Here is a 22,142-nt window from a genome sequence, read left to right on the forward strand (position 1 = left end):
TGGATCATGTTTAATAAAACTACACAAATTGTCCACAAGTGCTGGGAGCAACAAACAGAAGTGTTCTCGTCAAAACATACTGAAATAGTAACTGTGAAGGTACTATATTGCATGACCATGAACAATGGCTTTGGGTAGACTCCTCGCCATATTTTATCTGCATATAACCAGGGCAAAAATATGGCATGATAGACCTTTACTGGAGGTCTGTTCCGGAGCGGAACAGGAGGAGAGTATAACCTTCAGTAAGTTTTCTTTCAATAAGGAAAAAAACGCCAGCAAATTTCTGTCCCTCAGATTGCAAAGATATGACAAAACCTATATACAGTAAAACAAAACCATCTACCTACAGCCACCAAAAGCTTAAAACAAGTCTGAACTGTGGAGCCAGTTCTTTGCTGAATGAGGCCTGCATGTTAGAAAACATGATTCAGAAGGAAAACTTTTTATGAAGCATCTACTACATGAAAGCAGGAAAACTTTTTAGGAAGCATCTGCTAAATGTATAAAAATCCTGTTAGAATGCAAAAATGGGTAGTCACATTAGAATGATGAAGTGACAGGTCACTGAACGCTTATCAGTGAGAAGATATTCAGAAGACTGAAAATACCATCACAGGAGTTTCGGTTAGTTTCACTGGCCTTGTACCCTGGCCTACAGGAACAGATAAAGCCTCCTTCATTCAGGTTGGTACAGTTATGTTCACAGATACTTTCTGCACAAGTTCGCTCTGTTCCAGGATCTGGGGGGGGAAAAAAAAAAAAGATAACCAAAAAAAAAAGTGATGGGGGTTGTCATAATTTTGATCATTATTATCATTGAAAATAGTTTTCAAGTAGTTTTATTTCCTTTTTTTTTTCTAACTGAAACTCAATTAATGTGAACATCTGTTCTCTAAGGCTAACTAGAGAGGGTGGTAAACGCTGGTCAAGACAGCTGTCAGTTAAGAAGTTTAACCTCTAGAAGTAAGTGAACAGGGTCAGGATAAGAGCCATAACCATCCAAGCTCACCTTTCTTAAGAGAAATGGCCATTCTATGTTACCACCAATCTGCAGCAACTGCAGAAACTACTTAAGAGACTTGACTCTAACTTCTACCTTTGCCAACCTACCTCTCCTTTCTTACCAGCTAAACAAAAAATGTTCTCAACTGCTATCATGCATAACACATGCCCAACATTATTTATATCTGGAAATTAGAGAGAAGATGAGAGTTTGTTCACGCGGTACCTAATCTAAAGCCTACTGAAGTCAATACAGGTTATTGTACAGAATGCATTGCCCTTTAAAATGTGCCTATAATGGAAAAGGCAAGTCAGGAATAATAGATAGTCTGTAACAGATAACAAAAATAATACTCTTCTCAAAGTACATATAGAATTCTATTGATTCTGACATACTTTACATATACAGAAAGTACTTTCAAACTCAAATCTGTTATATAAGTAGAAAAGGTAAATAATATATGTTTATTGACAGAGCATGAGAAAAAGATACAGATGTATGGCAAAGACATTACATTAAGCTGATTATCTCCTTTATACATACACATCCCAGTGCTGATTAAATTGAGTTTAAACAGCTCAATTTCATACACATGTAGAAGCATAAATTCATTGTACACACACACACACAAATACTCTATTTTCTCTACAACACAGATATTTGATGTTGGGAAGCCTACAAACATTACCATCTGATCTGCATTCACATCTATCCCCAAAAAGTAGAACGCTGACTGCCAGAAGGTATCTGTTTTGCACTGTTTCATATCTTTTTTATACTTTCATGTTTTCATCGAGTCATTGCATTAGGTTATATTGCCTAAAGACCATTGGGATAGTATGTGAAACAGAGAAACCAGCTGCTTCAAAATGGACTGCACTATAGGCTTCCGAGTTATTTGCATTTTGCAAGCATGCTGGATTGTAAATCACCAGTGCATCATTTGGCATACTTTCACGTGAAGCCATCAAAGTCTGACAAATTGAAATTGCAAGTACATGCTCATATTATCACTCTGCAGCTGTCTCTATATTGATACAAAAAGTTAGGAAATTTTTTTTTTTTCCGGATTCCATGAGAATACTCTCTCCTGCCTCAAAGTTCAAGTCAAAGCTTTTGCATCTAAATGGATGCTAGTAAATTTACAATGCATAGTTAATAAAAGTTGTGCAGAGGATCTGAGAGGGCCCTCAGCCTGAGGACTGGCTGTCCTTACAGAATTCTGTAGTCATGTCTGTAAACAGGAAAATAGAAGCATCTCTATACTTTTATTTTTAACAGGGCTAGAGAGTTGAGAGTCTGCCCATGAATAATTCTATAAGTTGGCCTATTGCAATTATGATTGAAATATCTGGATGTTCTTGCCTCCATAATGCAACCCATTTCAAAACAAGATCAAAACCAAGCTCAAACCCTTTTTTGTGATGCATAAATACTCTAAGCCTAAAAAGGACTGTTCAGAGCACTGAATTTCATAGGGTTTTCCCCAAAAGAAGGAAAACAGAAGATATCCTAGCACAGGCTAATTAAAAAGCAATGCTTCTTAGTATGCTATTCAAGAAGAAACATGTATTGTTATCAGTTTCAGAAATTTTTATTTCAATAGCATTGTAATTTTGTATTCTATTGACATTATTACTTACTGCAGCCCATTTCATCAAAATGGTCTCCACAGTCATCATAATTGTCACAGACATAATGTAGAGGAATGCAATTTCCGTTACTGCACTTGAATTCTTCAGTCGTACAAGGTCTTGGGGTTGGTTCTCTACCTACAGTCGAGAAGAGAAACACTCCTCTGTCACAGTTTCAGTTACGCAGTACCAACAGACAGCACTATTCCACATTGCTAATGAGGAAGCTGATGCAATCAGGTAAAATAACGGCTAGAGTGACTTTGGAAGTCCGTAGTAAAGCTAAAACTATAACCGGGGCCTCCTGACTTCCAGTCACATTCCCATGAACTGAAAGAAGCTCCTCCATTTTATAAAGACAGAAGGAAAATTCTTCTTGTTAATAGTTGATTGAACTTCCTTTTTAATAGCGCAAATCTGTTAATATCCTTTAGCGATATACTTCATACATCTACTGCAAACTTCAAGAGATTATTAGTAAACTATTAACTTTAAGAATATTGTACAATAAAGCCAGCAAATAATATCATTAAGCAACCAAAAATATGATTAAACTTGATAATATAAAAATCAAGATAGTCAATGAGAACTACATAAGATGTCTGAGGGCAAAAACCTATTTAATGTTAACAGAGCTTCTGCAGGATTTGGGCCTAAATATCAACACTTTTACTATGTGCATAACAGTGCCACAAATTCAGAAGTACCCGTTTCTCTATTTTAAAAGTCCCAGTTATCCATCCCATCCTTATTTTATGATAAAGACAAACTCTTTCTTTTTCGTTATTTTAAGTGGAGTTCATAATAAGCTGACACAATTTAGCTGCTTCTCATAACAAAATACAGTATGATTTTGAAAATCATGCTCTGTACTTTTCAGACAAATGTTTGCTGTTTTTTGCTACTTGTATGGAGAGCTGCAAATACATAGTACCAATAATCATAGTTCAAATTATTTCATACTGAGCTCTAGTTTTCATAATTTATGTTTAATTTTGACATTTCTATAGTCCTTTGGTATTATTAAACATTAAGCACATCACAATTACTGAATTTGCTGCTCAATTTTGTGTAAACATACAGTGTTCCTCTTTCTCATCACTTCCATCTCCACAGTCATCCTCCTGGTTGCACAGCTCATGACTATATACACAGCGATTGTTTTCACATCGGAAACGGAACGGAGAATCACAAGCAATATCCACTGAAACCACAGAGATCAAGTCAGTCACACTTTGATACTTTATGCCATTGAGTCACAAATTATACCAATCACTTTTATCTGGTAACATTTATATGTTTCCTATATTTTAAAAGGTGTGGAGGCATTCAGACCCAAAAGAATATTTTCTCCACATTTTGGTGATGGTATGTTAGGCCATTACACATTTTTTGTCAGAAGACAGTACATCATCTTTGGCCAAAGGCATATCCTATGACTACATGTAACACTGAAGTTTCTAGATTTGTTTATGAAGTAAACTGATTGAAAATCCAACATGCTATTTAAGTGGCTATATAGTACATATACAAAAATTTTATGTAGCACCTCCAACACCTCATTTCTAGAGCTAAAGTCAGGACTCCTCAACCGTATTTACAAAGATGTCCTGACTATATTGATAGCTTTAAAAGCTCAGCACCTTTGAGAATACACAGTCTGAATTAATCTTTAGTTGCAAACCGATGCTTTTGTTTTAGATAACCAACTTGAAAATGTGAAATAGTGTCCTTATCTCTTTGATATGTTTCTCCCTACTTCTATAACCACATATACAAACATCTGCAAAGCAGTGAGAAACATACTGTAGGAAGATGAAGTGAACTTGCATATGAAGCAATATTCTCAGCGCTCATCCCAAATTAAGTCTGTGAGAATCTCCAGTGAAAAGAAAATATTTTAAATTTATTTTCTAATTGTTCTCTCTATTGTAATTAGAGATTTTATTACGCATATTGTTCATCTTAATATATTTTTTTCTCTCTTACAGCAAAGGTGAAGTTCTTCATCGGAGTCATCTCCACAGTCATTATCACCATCACATTTCCAGTATGGCTGGATACAGACATGGTTTTTACACTCAAACAGCATGGGCGGACAGTATGTACCATTAGGATACCGTGTTGCTGAAGGAAAGAAAATTATTATGACATTTTCATTTACAATGAAAATTTTAGGTTTTCCTGAAAAATATTCAGCCCAACCCTATATTATTTTTTCAATACCCTTCTCTTCATAGTAGGAGGTATAATATGAGGCACTGCAAAGATCTACAGCAACAACAGACTGCAAGGACTGAGGACTTCTTAGTAGCTATAACATAATTAATTCAGGTTTGAATGAATAGTGAAACAACGTAAGTCACTCCCAGAACCTTTTGAAAATAAACTGTCATTCATTTAACAAATGCTACTTGAATTTGTTACTGACAAATCTAGTTCAGTAATAAAGGTAAATAATGTCACTGGCACCAAACGTGAATGACTGAAGTACCTAAGATACTTAATTCCAAAAGGACTCATGTTGGTATAGTAAAAAAAATACCCAGATTCTGTAAAAGCTGTGAAAAAAACTGAACTAGAAGAAAGAGAAACCAAAAATATGACTCTTCCAACCTACATAAATAAACCATACCCTTGCCCTTTCAATGGCTTCTTGCCATTGCTTTCTCCACGCTTTTTCCTCCCTTTAAGAACAGCCAAATGTTGTGTAACTCGGGTTCTGAAAGATTAACTGTTGCAATATACATTCCAGGATGTGGTTACCATCAGAAAAATAAAGGTCCTACTGTGCAGATGCCCCTTCTTACTTAAAGCACAGGTGTTAAAATTAAGTATGCGGGAAGATGTACAGAACTGCCCTGATACCAACATGAAGAGAAAGGAATTCTCCTGAGTACTGAAGCCTAAAATCACTTGAACATATAAGTCAGAGCCAACATTTCAATATCACCTAAAAAGCCAATGTCAGTCAGATGTTGATAGAGCACAGAGGTGATATTTTCATTCCTACTGGGAACAATACTTCCTGGGTAAACAGCTGGAGCTCCATACAAGCTAAGTGTACAGACATTTTTTCACAGTAGATCAATATACAGAAGGAAGACAGAAACAGAAAAGTATTTTACTTCCTCGGCTTCACTGGTACTTCAGGAAACTATACACACCTTTGAGCATTATAAAAACCAATCCCATTACAGAACCTTGTTAGAATATGGTACAACTGAAACAGTGAATCTTGCAGTGTCCGTGGGATAGTCAAAAATTTTAACTTGATCACATATGTATCTTCTGCTGGACCTTGTAAACACATTAATTTCCTAGCATTGGGAATGTGTTTACAATCAGTGCAAGAGATGGCAATGCACTATTATATTAAAAAGCTGATTCAAAATATTATACTTATCCTGAATTTTTACTGACATCACTGAGTGCTGCAGAATTCTGTACCTCTAGGGAGTCATCTCACTTAAAGAGAGAGAACAGTGCAAATATTTCTGGAAGTAAGCTCAATGAGCACCAATTGCAAAGCCTGAAACTCACGACAAGTTGCTTCATCAGAGAAATCCAGGCAGTCTGCATTTCCATCACATCTGAAGCGCTCTGCAACACAGTGTCCACTATCACACTGGAAATAACCTGGGTGGCAGGTCCTCAGCTCTGAAAAGATTCAGAAGTAACTGTTGAAATGTCTTCTTGTTCAAATCTAGATAAAGTGTTTACTTTTTGAGAACAACATCCTAAAAAAGACTGCAAAATCCCAGACCATTAAACCTGTGGTATCCTCTACTTTTGGTGGAATGACTATAATTATCTGGTCAACATTACTCCATTAAAGATGCTTCCCATAAAAAAAATAATTTTGCAGAATAATTTATCACATTAGAAACAGAAGTGTGAACATGTCAGAGGTAGCATCTAGACAATACGCACCACAGTCACGTTCATCTGAATTGTCTTCACAGTCATCATCATGATCGCAGATCCACCGGGAAGGAATGCAGCGCAAATTGTCACAACGGTATTCACTTTCTGTGCACTCACGAGGACCTTCATTTAAAATGAATGTACAAATATGAAAAATTCTCCAGATGATTTAAACATCCGCACCTGTCTCATTAAACCAGACAAAAGTAATATGGGCAGATAATCCTTAAAACTAAATGATGTTAAAACAGCATTCCCGCCAATACTCTCTAATTATATTAAACATTTTATGTCCCTATTGACATAATAAAAAGCAAATTCATTGTGGATTTTGTTTCATCACAGAATTATACAGAAATTTTTATTCCAAATCAGAAAAAAAAGATCCACTCTCATTAAACTAAGGAACTATATAATACTGCATTTGCACACAGGGCAGAATTCAAATGTCACTTCTTAGATGAAAACAGGAATTTGTGTTATTGTGATGACTGGATTTATCAGTGGTTTTATGTATTTAAAATGCTTCCTTGTGACATCACTGTGGTATTTCAGCAAAGAAAAGACAAGCTATAGAGTAAAACAACAGAATGGTTGCAGTTGAGAGCAGTCTGCCCCCTTCTCATAAGAAATAGAAGAATAGTTAAATCAAAAGCTGGACTATATCATGACAGCCAAAAAAGAACTCACTGCAGTTGTGCTCATCAGAGTTATCTCCACAGTCATTATCTCCATCACACTTCCAGCGCAGAGGGATACATCGATGATTGTCACAACGGAAATCTCCAAAAGGACTGCAAGTCATCTCCTCTGCAGTGTACACAGTTTGCCAACGAAACAGCACACATTAGCATAGACTTTGGAGAAGATGGAACGCACCGAACATAATGGAAATAGATACAGATGTTCGTGCCACAGACTGGGCCAAGTAATAGGGAAGTGATTAAGAAACAGCTGAAATAATAATATATAGAACCAAGATGGAAACACAAAGAGATAAACTTAGTACTGTCAAAGGAGGGCATCTTGACCTCATGGTGTGTTACATTTTCAAGTCTTTTCTGGTTCTGATATAGTGATCTGATGTCCTCTAAGCTTTGTGTATAAGTGTATGAGAAGTTTCAACACAAATGTGAGGGTCTGGGAAAGCATCATCATACTTCCCATACTGATGGTTTCACCAGCACAGGAGGTAAGTTAAATAAATGTAGAAAACACTAGCAGTTTTAATTGTCTAAAATAGTTCAGCTCAAGTAAAAGTATTTCCTGTTTCATTTGATGACATATTGGGCAAAATAATAAAATCCTGGTCTTCAGAGCTCATAAACATGTAAGCTACACAATGAATTGCTGCACATAGAATTTTTCCTGAAGACAAATAACTACCAGGGTAATTAATTGATACCAAACAAAATATGCCCAGGGAAATATGCCCAGGTACATTATTACTGAAGACTTTCAGAAAATCAAGGTGTTTGTAAATTGGAGAAATATTTTAGGTACAAAGTTATGTTGAAATGACCTTCTTCTCCAAACATACCACAGCCTTGTTCATCACTGTTGTCTCTGCAGTCATCATTCCCATTGCACACTGCCCAAAATGGTATGCAACGGTAGTTGGTTCTACAGCTGAATTGCGTGTGATTGTCACACCGATAGGCAGGGCCCACTGAAAGAGGCAGTTGTCAAAGTTAGCTGTGTTACTTAGCCATTAAACTGTCCTCCTTGCTATTCTGCTTTTCAAAATCTGTTAAGATTTATAGTCAATTATTTCTACTAAAAAGAGCTATCTGCTAATTTCAGTGTTGTAAAAGAGAAAGCATTAAATGTATCTGATTTTACTATCTTTTCCAATCTATGCTGCTTGTATTCTGCATATGCTACAAACCCATGACAGGTTCAAATGACATTCAGTGTGTTTTTCCCTGAAGTATTTAGAGCTGGTAACGGTGGTAATAGAAGCCCCAAATCTGGAAGCCAGAGGAGGCAGCTTGTCCTCAGATGGCAAAACTTGGTCACAAGTTCTTCCAGATGACCAGTAACTCAAAGAGACATGCTGGAGCACCTAGCAAAATCCTGCTGTTAAACATAGGCTAGACTGTGCTCTGCGTTTGTTCTCCTTGTAAGCTTTTGTTTCCAAATCACGTGCCTATCATCATGAGAAACTTTAGCTTCAAGAAATGAAACTTTACTTTGTTTTTGTCAAAAGTATGACATACGTCATGCTCCAAAGTGGAATAAGGTAAAAATTGGTGAACTGGCATTCACTGCTTCCACATAAGCAATGGATCAGCATATATCCTTTTTACAAAATGTTGCTGGGGCCAAGCAAAGGATGCTGCTAGCATCAAGCAAGTCAGAGTGAGACGCTGCCCGTTCCCGATAATTTGGCCAGCACAAGTAAGATTTCTCCCCTTCAAGAATAAGAAAGCAGTAAATTATCACATAGCCTCTATGTTTTCTAACACTCTTTACTACACGATTGCAATTAGCTTGCTGAAAATATTCCTTTCCAATAAATTTTCAACCTCAGGAAAATTAAGTAATGCAGTTTGCTCTGCTTTTGGTGCACTATAATATAGGCAGTTTACTACAGCTGTGTGCTTACTGCATTCGTGGAATGGCTCATCAGAGTTATCACCACAATCATCATCCACATCACACTTCCAGGACTGTGGGATGCAGCGGCCATTGTCACATTTAAATTGGCCTGGAGGACAGGTTCTACTGGCACAGTAAGTACTATCTTCATCCGAATTGTCACCACAGTCATCCTCTCTATCACACTGCCAGGCTTCTGGGATACATCGTTTATTGGCACACTGCCACTGGTGAGTTTCACACTGGTGATTAGCTGGAAGAATACAAATTGGCTGTTAGGATACTGAAACTTACAGGAATGGTCTGCTGCTGTTATGTCAATTAAGCAGTTATCATCCCTACGTCAAAAGTTAAAAAGAAAGCCACTAAAAATTTAAAACATCACATTTACTTTCCCAGTTAAGGTACAGATTTCTAATGTCACATGGCACATTTCCCACAGGCATCTTCAGACAAGCTCACTAAGGCTCTACATTTTTCTAGGAGCGAGACAGATGATACTATCTTCTCCTAAAGCAGAGGGGACTAAACTCAGCGTTCAAACATGATTGAGGCAGGGGCTCCCAGTCACTTCACAAAGGAGCTAAGTGACATTGTGGCTCTGGCGATGCTACCAACTTAGATGTTCATTGCCTGATGAGCCTGTTCCTCTGACTATGAATGAACATGTCAAAAAATTTCGCAGGAGACCATGCTAATAACAGCTCCACAACCTATAAATGTACAGCCTCTATTTCCAAAGGGCAAAGCACTGGAAGCTGATGTCAGCAGTGCTGGCAAACTGGGGGAGCTCTGAAGATCTATGAAAATAGGAGTCAACACTAATCTCTGCTTCCAGACTTTGTATGTCTCACTGGACACCATCCTACTACTTTTTCACATATACTGCCAAACTGTTCATGAGGAAACAGTATATTATGATTTCCATACATTTTCTAGACTTAAGGATTCTATGTCCATGCATGAGATGATGAGCAGAAGGAATTATAAAGACCTAAACTGACTTTAACCGTACGTTAAAACTGGTGACACATTATGCAGCTGTCACATCGCTACTTATTTAATATTCCCCTGTGCCACACTTAAGAGCTTAGCTATTTGAAACTCAGGTAAAAATTGACATTTCACTTAATTCTGTCATTGTTAGAAACACTTTGCTAATGGAAGGCAATTAAATTATCAACTACACAACCACACTGCTTTCCCCCCCACACCCTCCTCTTTATGTTATTAAGCTTGCAACTGCCAGAACTACATTATTTACAAAAAGAGAACTAAGGATGTGCTTTTTTACATCAGACATAAGTATGTGGAACAAGACAGGTTTTTAAGGAAATAACATTATTCCACAAGCATAATTAGGCTATATTTCTAAAATACTGCCATCACGAACAGTTCTCCAAAAAAACCTCTTCCCACATGCAGTGGATTTTGTGCAATGCAGAGGGTGAAATAATTTTATCCCATCACGCAAAGCTCTAGAATACAGGGATAATTAGCATACCTGGTAGACTGACCTGGGCATCAGGAAGCCTTAGATTCCTCATACTCATCATGGCTTTACTCAGAACAAAACAAAGTGGGTCCTGCTTCTAGTATTTTATACCTCAGATTGTAATTTACACCAGTGCAAATCTGTCTCAAAGGTACCGAAAATGTTTATGTTTTGATATAGCACGTTTTTGCTCTCCTTTACCCTGCTTTTGCACTGAGGTGAATTGCTCTAGCAGGTGCAAGACTAGAAAAGACTGTACCTGTCTAACTCACCTTTTCATCTGTAAAAAAGGGATAATGATTTTGAAATTTATATATAGTTTACATGTTTTGTACTGGCAAAACACTTAAATTTATTAGTCGTAACATACCACAAAGTACAGGATCTTCATCTGATCTGTCATGGCAATCTGGCTGGGTATTGCACAAGAAATGTGGACTTGTGCAGTTCCCATCATTACACTGGAACTGACCAACTGGACAGTATCGGTGTGGACAGGTAGGGGGCTCATCAGAGCCATCTCGACAGTCCCTCTGTCCATCACATTTCCACCAGATAGGAATACACCTACAAAGAGAAAACAGTGTTTTCTTTGTTGAGGATATGCCTCTACAGATATACAACCATCCTTTTACAGCACAAAAGACAGTCTTGTCTCAGTGTTATTTCTTGAAATGTCCAAGACATCTTGAATTTCATGTCTTCTGTTTCATATGTCAAATGCTAGCAAAATATGCCAGAATACTGTCACCAGAAACAGATGATATTGGTGGGCCTCTAGAAGGAAGTTCACAGCAAATTAATAAGGATTTAATTTTTATGTTTATTTGTGGTAACCATCCCTCATGCTTTTTAAATCAATCTTCAGTTGGATTTTTAATGAGGTAACACTTCAATAATTCACCTGAACTTTAGCACAAGAATTTCACTAGGGATTGTCATTGTAACACTGCTTCGAAAGGCCACCCAATAAGCACACCTGCCTCACAGCTCCAGGTGATACAATATCAGCACAGTAGCTCTTATATCACCATTCCTCTCCCTTCACTGCTGTTGTCTCAGAAAAAGGGTCGAAAATGTGCCCCCACATCAGCTAAATGGCCTTCCTGGGCCACTGTCAGACAGCATATATTTGGCAGAAACAGATACATTGTAAAAGTTGTACAAAAAAAATAAAAGAAGGTTCCAGGTTTGTGAATTCAACTGGAAATGGTTTCTGGAGGTACATGTTTCTAAAAACCCAAACTTTGCTACATTAGCAATGTCATAAAACAGGAAGAAAATGAAAAAAACCACTATTTAAACAATGTGTCTAGAAGTATTTTTCCAAAATGGAAGCCTGTCTGGTCCTGGCTTTGTCTTTGCAAGCACACCACAAACTCATAGTGAAAGCAGAAGGAATCCCTAATTTCACACCCTTTTGAAGAGACTAAACTGTAAAATATATCCTTAAAAAGATTTTGAAAAAAAGACGGTGAGCAGTGGACTTACCTCTCAGTGTCTGCACAGAGAAACTGGGTGCTAGAGCACATTGGAAGGCAGTGGGCTGTATTGCCGAACTGTACTATCATGAAGTTATCAGGACATTCACAGGAATAACCCTGACCACCAGCTTTTATTAGACAAAGATGGGAACAACCACCATTGTTGGTGCCACAAGGATTATTAACTGGTAAAACAGAAGAATAAATATTACCATACTTTGCAAATCCCAGGACACAAAGGTCTCAATCTACAACAGACTCCTCTAATAATGTATTGAAAGCCTAAATTTCATAAGTCGAAAAACAAAACCTAGGTAAGTAGGCACTTAGTGAGATAAATATGTATGATTTCATATACACGAAATATATGCTATTAAGCCATGACGTTTTAGAAACTAATTTAAAATTATGCATTTCCAGTCACTGCTATTGAAAGAAAAGGCAATTTATAAATGTAAAGAAGAGGCCTACATTTACTCTGCACATTTTATTCCGCTCAGCAAAGGCAAAAGCTGAGTGCATTCAGGACCCTTTACAATTAGTCTCCGGATAACAGCTGACCCTCTAAATGCAAATCTAATTCCGTTTTCTCACCAAATGGCTGTCTGTATGGATGGTAAATATGGATGTCAAATGGCCTGTGTGTGGTGTTCACAAGAACAGTCCTGTCTGATCCGTCATATTTATTTCCCTTTTCAACTGTTCTTGTGTTCCAGTCAGTCCAATATATCGTGTCCTCAAAAATTGTTATTGCAAACGGATGAGGTAAAGTCCCATCATATACTGTGTGACGATGATGTCCATCCAGATCAGAGTATCTACGCAAAGAAAAATATGTGCAAAACATTCAGATAAATGCTAAGACATCTTCACATCTTTATTATGTATGGTTATGGTACTTCATTATTGGTGAACAGTATCATGCAATGTGGAATTGCAGCTTCTTTAGTCCCCAGTGATAGAGCACTGTCCTCAGTGAATTCATTTTAAGATATGCAGGAAAGTAAAACAGGTTATTTTAGGCAAATAAACGGAAATTCAACTGAAATGTAAAGGCTTCCCACAGAAGCATATCAGCTAGTCCAATAAAATTTTGCACATTTGCTGGCTTACAGCAAGTTATTTTTGTCTCACAGGAGACTAGCTTGCCTGGATCATTCAGACTGCTAATAATGGAACACTTAAGACAATAATAGGCCTCCTGTATTCCTAAATTTTATATGTCCTTCTGATTTAGAGCCTCCTCTGATGAGATATCTTTAATAAGATGTTATATTTTTACTATCACCTTGCTATAGGGGGAAATTACAAAATACAAGAGAGAAAAAGAGAGACAGAGAAACATACATATAATTAACATACATTTAAAAAAAGACATTTCTAAGACTTCAGCATAGAAAAGGCTGCCAGAAGAACGAATGTTTAGAAGAACAGAAGTAAATATAAATCTAAATGTACATGTAAATATGAATACAAATATAAATACTAATATAAATACAAAGGATTGTTTTTAAAGTATTTCAATGCCTTGACACGAACCAGAATGCTAGTTATTAATTTTTACTGATATTTAAGTGGAAATTTTCTAACACTAGAAGCAATTAATAGATTTTTCTTGATTAACAAAAAAACCTCATATGCTAACAGGAAATCCCACGTCGTACCTATGGAAAAATGTTCAGACATCTTCTAATGATTTGTACACTATTTTATTAGCACATAACTAGTTTAGTTACAGGTCAACTTTCATCTATAGGCAGAAACAAGAGAATCGGAAAAAATAGTGATTTTATACTCAGTTTTGCTTTGGTTCAGGTTGTACACCTAGAGAAGTTCCATATTCAAGTACAGACTGTGAATCTTTTCACTGTAATTTTTGGACCACTTCCAGTGGGACCTAGGATGCAAATATAGGAACTAGGCTACTGTGTCATCTAGTGATTCATATCGCCTACTACTCCAGACCTTCTGACTCTGGTTTCCTATAGAGTCAGTGGGTAGAAATACGTACGATGCTTACAGCATCTATAAATGCTATCACTGCAATCTGACATGAGCAATTATTCAGTTGTTTTATTCTTTTCTGCGTACGTACTCAATGTAATTTAGATGGGCATCTGCCCAGTAGAGCTTGTCATTGGTGTAATCTATGGTGAGTCCATTGGGCCACTCTAACTTTGTAGAGATAATCACCGTCTTCTCCTTGCCATCCATGCCTGCTCGTCCAATATAGGCTCGATCTGCCCAGTCTGTCCAGTAAATCTGTCTGTTCAAATAAATACTTATAGTTAAGATTGTAGTAAAATATGCTGAAGTAAATATTAGAAGCCACACCTCAAATATAGTATTTCCTGCAACAGAACTAAAGCAGAGATAGAGGAAGATAAGAAAAAGGTTAATATATTTGTTCCTTTAACTGCTACAGCAGAATTCTTTAAAGAATGCAACTGTCTTTAAAGACAGCTCCACTGTCTATCAAACCACACACACTTCTATCAACCTTTTTAGCCTTGCAATCAAAACTTCCTTGTCCACATGGAACCAAATTCCACTTTCAATGATATCTGACGGCCCTGCATATATACCTGCGAAAGGCATGCTACTATTTTTCCTAAGCTGCAACTAAGATCTAATGCCACGCAAATCTAAGTGCAGGCAGCCAAAATTTATTTCAGATTTTCAGAGACAGTGCAAGACTATTTGCAAAAGAAAGGAAAAGCACTCTTGAAATTTCATACCCATATTTTGGATGAACAACAATTGCTCTGGGGTACTGAAAGCAGAAAGTGTTGTTGGCATCCACACACTGATCCACCAGTTTTTTCCGGAATCTTCCATCAAGTTCAGAGACATAGAGACAATCTTTGTAGGCATCCACCCAGTACAATTTTCTGAAATGTTTTAGAGTTAATTTATTTACTCTTATTTACTTTTTTTGGTTTATTTTGCTTCACAGCATCTTAAATTTCACAGTTCTTTTTTCTCCTAGAAGCAATATATCCACTGCAAAGGAAGAATACACATACTGTACTGACATCTCTTCTACACCATGCTCCAGACTGCCCCTTTCACTCCTGCTGTTCCTGCATCCACAGTCATTGGTGCCAAATTCAAACTTGCAGTTGCCCAGTTGAGTAATAATATGCCATTTGCCTTTAAATTCCTAAACCCCCCTTCTCTTCCCTTCCTCTCCTACCAGCAATGGCCAGCGAAGAGGAGGAGGAGAACAGACATGCAGTGCAATGGATTGTGACCAGGGCTGTAAAGTATTAGAGAAATTCACCATCTGTTCCATGCTGCCACCTCTGCTCTCATCAAACAGGTATAACAGTTGCCAGGTTCTCCTTTGAAAATTCCTAAGCAGTTTGATGGCCTAATTTAAATTTCACCTAGAATTTTCTAACACTTCTATTACTTTGCCTAGGAATTACACACAGCTGTAATCAAAGAAATCATGTAAGCTGAAGCAATGATTTTAAAAAAGCCTGCAACAAAACAAAGCATTTAACTTAATTAGAATTACAGCAGGCTACTTTGAAATTGTCTGCACATCTGGTCAGCTCCAACGTCCACAAGGATATTCCAGAAATAGCCTGACAGATACAGTCTCTGTCTACACCACCCCGAGCAGTACCATTCTCACCAGGGAGGAGGAGAAGGTAGTCTTCCCCAACCTGCACCTCATGGCATCCTCCAGTCCTCTCCCTGTACTGAAAGTGAGCAGAAAACCTCATCTACCATTGTATCGTCCTTCAGCCTTTCTGAAACACCTGAACAAAAACTGACTGAAGACATCACTAATGGTAGCTGAAATAATTCAGCAACTGTATTAGTAATGGAGCAGTAGGACCACTTCGGCTAAAATTAGGCTTTTCCTTCCTCACCTCTCCATGAATCATAAAGCATTTAGGACTGCTGGCAACATTAATTATCATTAGGCTTAGAGACAAAGTGGTTTAAAAATAAAAACTATTATGTTGACATATTCATATAAACTCTCATACAAGTTCCAAATGTGACTTTTTGAACCATTCTTATTATTTGGCAGAGCCTGATCCATGACATTTAAACTTTTCATACTGATAGTACTGCAGTCGGAAAGCAAAACCTGATGAAACACAGCCAAGAACACTGTCAGAGAGGGCACCACACAACGACAGAGTTTCTGTGGGATTAAATCAGACTACTTTTTGACACACAGCAGACAATTAAAAAATGACCATAAGGCAAAGTGCTTTCCAATTACCTCACCCTTATACTGCCCTCCTTACAGCAAATTATGTGGATCATCATGTTGTTTGAGCATCAAAGATGTATTTTTCAAGAGCAAAAGAAACATGCTCTTCGCATTGGTACAGGAGCTAAATTTCATTAATGTTTGTTATTACTTACTTCATTGGAATCTAGTTACCTGTTGTAACATATTGCTACATATTCAACATAAAGTGAAGCCTGCATCCCAACTCCAACAACTGCTAGCAAAGGAATAAAGAGCCTAAGCTCAGAATCCCTACTCCATAGCCACATGTAACATCCCACCTGCCTGCTTGCCTAGTCTGTTCATTAATGGTTTCCTAAGAAGTGTTTCCCAAGGGTCATACGCACTTTATTATTGATGAGAGACCAACTCTGATATAACTTCAGTATACTAGATATGCGAGCAATTTAAGTGTTATGTAATATATGAGATCCTGATAAACAATTCCAAAGCAATTGTATAAGACTGCATCCACAATCCAAAACTATTTCAGCATTCATCGGGAATTTCATATGAAGTGGGAGAAGAACCCTAAGGTAAACTCCTTCACACATCATTTCCTTAGTAGCCCAGAAAGACAGAAAACGTATTTTCTTACCTGCCAACCCAGTCAACAGCGATACCTTCCCCGTTGGGCACATCATCACTTATCACTGCCTCCTTATTTGTTCCATTTAGGAACATTCGTTCAATGACCTTCCTCCCCACATCAATCCAGTACAACCTCTTTTCCACCCTGTCAAAGTCCAGTGCCACCACATTTCTCAGTCCTTGCAAAATGAGAGAGTAAGACTGGCCATCTGCTGTGAGATTTCTCAGATAGTAACGGTTGCTAAAAATAAGGTATGGGGAGATATTACTATTTTGCCGGCAACTTTTTCCGTCAGGCTCCCGGATATAGCCTGGGGCACACTTACAGATGTAGGAGCCAGCTGTGTTCTCACAAATCTGGCTACATACTGAAGGAGTTTCATTGCACTCATCAATATCATCACAAGTCTGTTTATCAGACATAAGTTTGTATCCAGGATGACAAGAACAGTAGAAGCTTGTCTGTGTGTCTGTACAGTCATGATCACATCCACTGATTGAAGGGTCACTGCATTCATTTATACCTGCGGAAGGAAAGGAGTTCTATTCAGGGAACTGGCTAGCAGAGAAAATAGTGCAGTCACTTTCCAATGTACTCTCTCTGACTGTCTCTCCCTGCTACCCCTGAAAACACTGAATATGAATATGGGCTGCTGTAATAAAGGAGCAAGACAAAGAATCTAATCTAATATAAAATTATTCTAGCACCTTTGACGTTTGTCACCAAACACACTGAGTGCAAAATATGCACTTACGAATGGTCTATTTTGGAAATGTAAGGGCAATACATAACAATGTATAAACTATATTTAGTTTATATAATTAGCTAATTTTCACGTTTTGTTAAAACAGTATATAATGAGTATGATTTAATTAAAACAAAAAATTAGATATATATGTTTCTTATAATCCTTCTGAGAGACAACCACGGAATAGATATGATTGTAATTAAGCAATTGTCTTAAGAGTTCATTTTTCTTTAAAGCTGCCTAAGCATTTTAAATTAAATAAGACAGTACAAATAAATCTACACATACCACATCCTTTTTCATCACTATTATCTAAGCAATCATCCAACCGATTGCACACTTTAACCATTTCAATGCAGTTTCCATTGTCACATTTAAAATGATGTGGAGAGCAGGTTGCTTCTGGTGTACTACAGAGTTGTTCCAGCTCATCAGATTCATCACCACAGTCATTATCCCCATCACAGATGTAGGCCTTGGAAATGCAGCGTCCATTCTGACAAGTAAACTGGTGCTGTTGACATGGTTCATAGATGCATCCCCTCTCATCACTGCTGTCACCACAGTCATTCCGCCTGTCACATCTGAGGAATGAACACTTTTTTCAAATATAAGAAGGCAATCGCTATCTCTAGGGCAGATGGATAGATACACTCTCCTGATTTCCAAAGAAGGTCAGATATTATTGGCTCCAATGGAAGAGACTTTCAGAAGTCAGGGTCATATTATATAGAGTCTGATCCTGTGAGTCCTGCTTGTATTCCCCATATGCATTACAAACTGAAAAGAATCACCCCAGGAGAGGTTACTAGGCACAAAAAGGATTAAATGCTAATGGTGAGCACTGGGGATATTAACATAGAGAATTCCAGAGCATTTTCAAGTTAAAACTAATGCATGAATGCAGAGCAGATAAATAGTTTCATTACAATATGCAGATCTACTTAACAACTAAATAGTGTCAAAAAAAGGTTGAATTAGCTCTTTCACTTTAAGCAAATTTTGAGAATTTCTGCAGCAGCTCAGGTAGTTACAAACCTGTATGTGTTTCGGATGCACAAGCCATTACTACAAGTAAACTCATTCTCTGTGCAAGGTCTTCGTGTGCAGTTCTGGTGTTCATCAAATGCATCACTGCAGTCAGCATCACCATCACAGATCCATGCCCGAGGAATGCACCTCCTGAGTGGGGGTCGGTTGTTGATGCATGTGAACTCTGCTGCTGTGCAGTTGCGGTTTGCTGAAAGAAAAGCATGTTCACTGGCACGCCAAGTAATACTCTGTGTATATAACACCATCCTCCGCCACACACAGCCTGGATATCCACCTGTAATCCACAACAGAGCCATGCACCACTGCACCCTCTCATATACAAGACTCACACACATTGCCACTAATTTTCACTGAGCATTGCTCTTCATGGAGGCTGACTGGGAGCCAAAGCACTTTAGGATTCCTTAGGCAATGCTGGCATGTGCAGAACTCTGGATCTTGTTGGATTCTCAGTATAAGCTTTTCACGCGTCTGGCCAGATTTTCTGGGAGCTGAACAGGTATTAGGCCTAGGGTCTTTATCCCCTGCTTTCTTCAAGGTATTCTGTGCTCCAGGGAGCAAACAGAGGGAGCACCATTGCAGTTAAAAAGGGCAAGGACTGCAAGTGTATCCAGCTGCTGTTAAAAGAATCAAGGAGCAGGACCAGACTTGGTGAACCTTATTCCCTTTGCTCACCCTCTAAACAGCCACGCTTATTTTGCTCACTAATTTTTAAAGAAATTATGCCAAAACTATGTGGTTATTAATATGCACAAGATGTAGTGCGTGACGATCAGGGAGTATGTCCACTGAAGCTGCCATTGCTGCCCAGATCATACAAACAATCCAGGTTAATTATATCTCCATTTGAACTCAACAATTCAAATAGTAATAGCAAAAATTAGAATTTTTTTTTTTTTTTAACCAGTAAACTATTCAATTTTAATTCAATATAATGAAAATGAAGATACAAGAAGAGTGTACCTCGTACTTAATGTGCACCTTTATGGATAGAAAAATTGGCAGAGGGTGGGAGTTTGTGGGTTGGTTGGTTGTTTTCTAAAAAATGCCTGTAAGACAAACAAAGAAAGTGCAGTATCTATTTGCGTTAAACACCTACCACAATTATGTCTTTGATCCTCATCACTCATATCCCCACAGTCATTATCACCATCACAGATCCATGTTGCTGGGATACATCTGCCATCATCACATCTGAACTGGTCGCTTGAACAAGTCCGCACTTGGGGCACTTAAAAATGAACACAATCACTCTGCTTGTTAAACTAACCTGCACTGCCATGAAAATCTACCGAGGAGGGTATTTTAGGGAGAATCTTATGTTAGTGAAATGTAGAATAGAAGCTTAAGTGTAAGACAGTTAAGGTATAAGCTGCAAGACATTTTCTTAAGCTAACAGTGCAACTCCAGCAATGTGTGAAGTGAGTTATCAGCCCTGCTTAAATCATAGAAGAATCTGTTCTGCCTTGTGTTATGCCAACTTTTACAGTGAGAATAATGACTATGTTGTAATATCAATTCTCAGTGACTTCAGTTAGCCCCTCCTCTTCCTCGCTGGAGATTATGCTACTTCTTTTCACCTTCTTCCCCCCTCCACTGCTTATTACCATCAGTTTCTATTGTACATACAGGATTTGCTTATTGTAATACTATGATACTCTACCTCATACTGTGTCAACAATGTTCCTCTGCATCCCACATTCCTTTTTCCCCCCAATGCAATATTGCATGCACACTTCCTGTACAGCATGACATCTGCTTTTACATTCAGAACAATATCAAAATACTTGCTACTTTTCATCACTTGATTCACCACCATCACTTATAAAGAGACAGGAGGCTATACATTAAGAGTAATCACATTAAAAGCAATCAGTTGTGGCTTTAAGTATTTAAGACTTGAATTACTCAGTGACTCAGACTACTTAGAGTCAGAATAAACCTCAGATGACACTTATTTTCCACCTAGTCTGGATTCAAGCTGCTGCCTACAAGACAAACTACCAATTTCCCATAACCCATCATGTTGTATCTTCTGAGTGTAAACTTACCACAAGAGGCAGGTTCATCAGAGCCATCAGCACAGTCTATTCCTTGATCACAGTACCAATGAGCAGGAATACAACGTCCCGATGTACAGCGAAACTCACTATTTGTGCAAGTCAGTGAGACTGGAAGAAAAAACCTATGTATGACTTCTTTCTTTCTGTTACCTTTCCAACTTGTTTTAAGTTGCTTTTGAGTCCATGTTATGCAAAAATATTACAGACCCCAAAAAAGAAAGAGAAAAAATTATGCTAGGAAGGATGTCTTTTCACAGCCTATCTGCAAAGAGGTCATTGTACAAACTAGCTTAATCTTTGTATGCAAAAAATGGGCTTAATTCTCTCCTTGGGTATCGTATCAGCTAATAAGTAGACAGAATCTGTCCTGGAAATAGGATTGCATGCAGTAACTGTAAATATGTTCTATGTTTACACTTGAGATTTGTGCACGAGAAAATGACCACAGTCCAATATACTCATTTCTCCAGTGCCCAAACCAGGCGGTAGCAGACTCCATGCTTTACAAGGAATCAAAATGTGCAGTAAGGAAGTAATATCTCATGGTAGATAATGCTTTCCCACTGATTTTTCTTCACTTGCAGGTAGGAATCTTTTCTTAATGGAAGTGAAGAACAAACTGTAACACTGAATAGTTCCCGCTAAGCACGCTGCAAATATTCCTTCTGCACGTTGGCTAAGTCCCTTGATCCTGGCATGTATAGTGGGTTTGATAATTTTTTCAGTAGCTACTGATACTTTCCTGTACCCTCTGATGGTTTCAAGATGGTCCAAAAAGGACCCAGTCTGGCCTTTTAACTTGCTCTTCTATGTGCCTTTAATGATGGAAATCAAAGGCAATTAACACATTGCTCATTAACGTCTTGGGCCTTCTTTCATCTCCCATTCTCCCTTTCTCTCCCTCTTTCTTGCCCTTCACTACTTCTCAATTTAAGTAATTCAGCAGTGCTGCTGGGACATAAACAGTAAAAGGGACAAAGCACACCTTTCAGGAGCAGCACAAGACTCACTATATATAGCTACGTATTTTCGACACATAAGGGGTGCATAGATAAAAGTGGCCACATTCTGGCTAGAAAAATTGAACTCATATTTTAGAAAGTTTGTGGCATAGTTAATTCAAGGCAGGTACCTTTAGGAAAACTAGTGAAAGCAAAAATAATCCACTCAGGCAATACTAAAAATAAATCATCATCTGAAAATATCCATTATGTTTTATAAACTGATCCAAAACATTTTATATGGGAAAAGTAGCCGGAGGAGTGAGCTCCTGACGAGCAG

General features: G+C 37.9%; 1 protein-coding gene across 1 annotated transcript in view; it reads right to left on the reverse strand.

The window, feature by feature from the left end:
- LRP2 (low density lipoprotein receptor-related protein 2) overlaps positions 1–20,969 on the reverse strand; it is a gene marked incomplete at its 5' end in the record, with an annotated part of 40,999 nt that extends 20,030 nt beyond the window's left edge. Inside the window, 19 exons of the mRNA XM_009581950.1 lie at positions 612–743; positions 2,650–2,778; positions 3,722–3,844; positions 4,630–4,767; positions 6,184–6,300; positions 6,574–6,690; positions 7,258–7,377; positions 8,108–8,236; positions 9,176–9,421; positions 11,034–11,230; positions 12,155–12,332; positions 12,742–12,965; positions 14,243–14,413; positions 14,886–15,038; positions 17,004–17,520; positions 18,034–18,329; positions 18,784–18,985; positions 19,898–20,029; positions 20,850–20,969. Of these exons, the coding sequence (XP_009580245.1) occupies positions 612–743; positions 2,650–2,778; positions 3,722–3,844; positions 4,630–4,767; positions 6,184–6,300; positions 6,574–6,690; positions 7,258–7,377; positions 8,108–8,236; positions 9,176–9,421; positions 11,034–11,230; positions 12,155–12,332; positions 12,742–12,965; positions 14,243–14,413; positions 14,886–15,038; positions 17,004–17,520; positions 18,034–18,329; positions 18,784–18,985; positions 19,898–20,029; positions 20,850–20,969 (3,441 nt within the window). The remainder of the gene's footprint in view (positions 1–611; positions 744–2,649; positions 2,779–3,721; positions 3,845–4,629; positions 4,768–6,183; positions 6,301–6,573; positions 6,691–7,257; positions 7,378–8,107; positions 8,237–9,175; positions 9,422–11,033; positions 11,231–12,154; positions 12,333–12,741; positions 12,966–14,242; positions 14,414–14,885; positions 15,039–17,003; positions 17,521–18,033; positions 18,330–18,783; positions 18,986–19,897; positions 20,030–20,849) is intronic.
- Between the last annotated feature and the right edge of the window lie 1,173 nt (positions 20,970–22,142).

The sequence above is a fragment of the Fulmarus glacialis genome, unplaced genomic scaffold (genome assembly GCF_000690835.1).
Source record: "Fulmarus glacialis isolate BGI_N327 unplaced genomic scaffold, ASM69083v1 scaffold11717, whole genome shotgun sequence".
NCBI lineage: Eukaryota > Metazoa > Chordata > Aves > Procellariiformes > Procellariidae > Fulmarus > Fulmarus glacialis.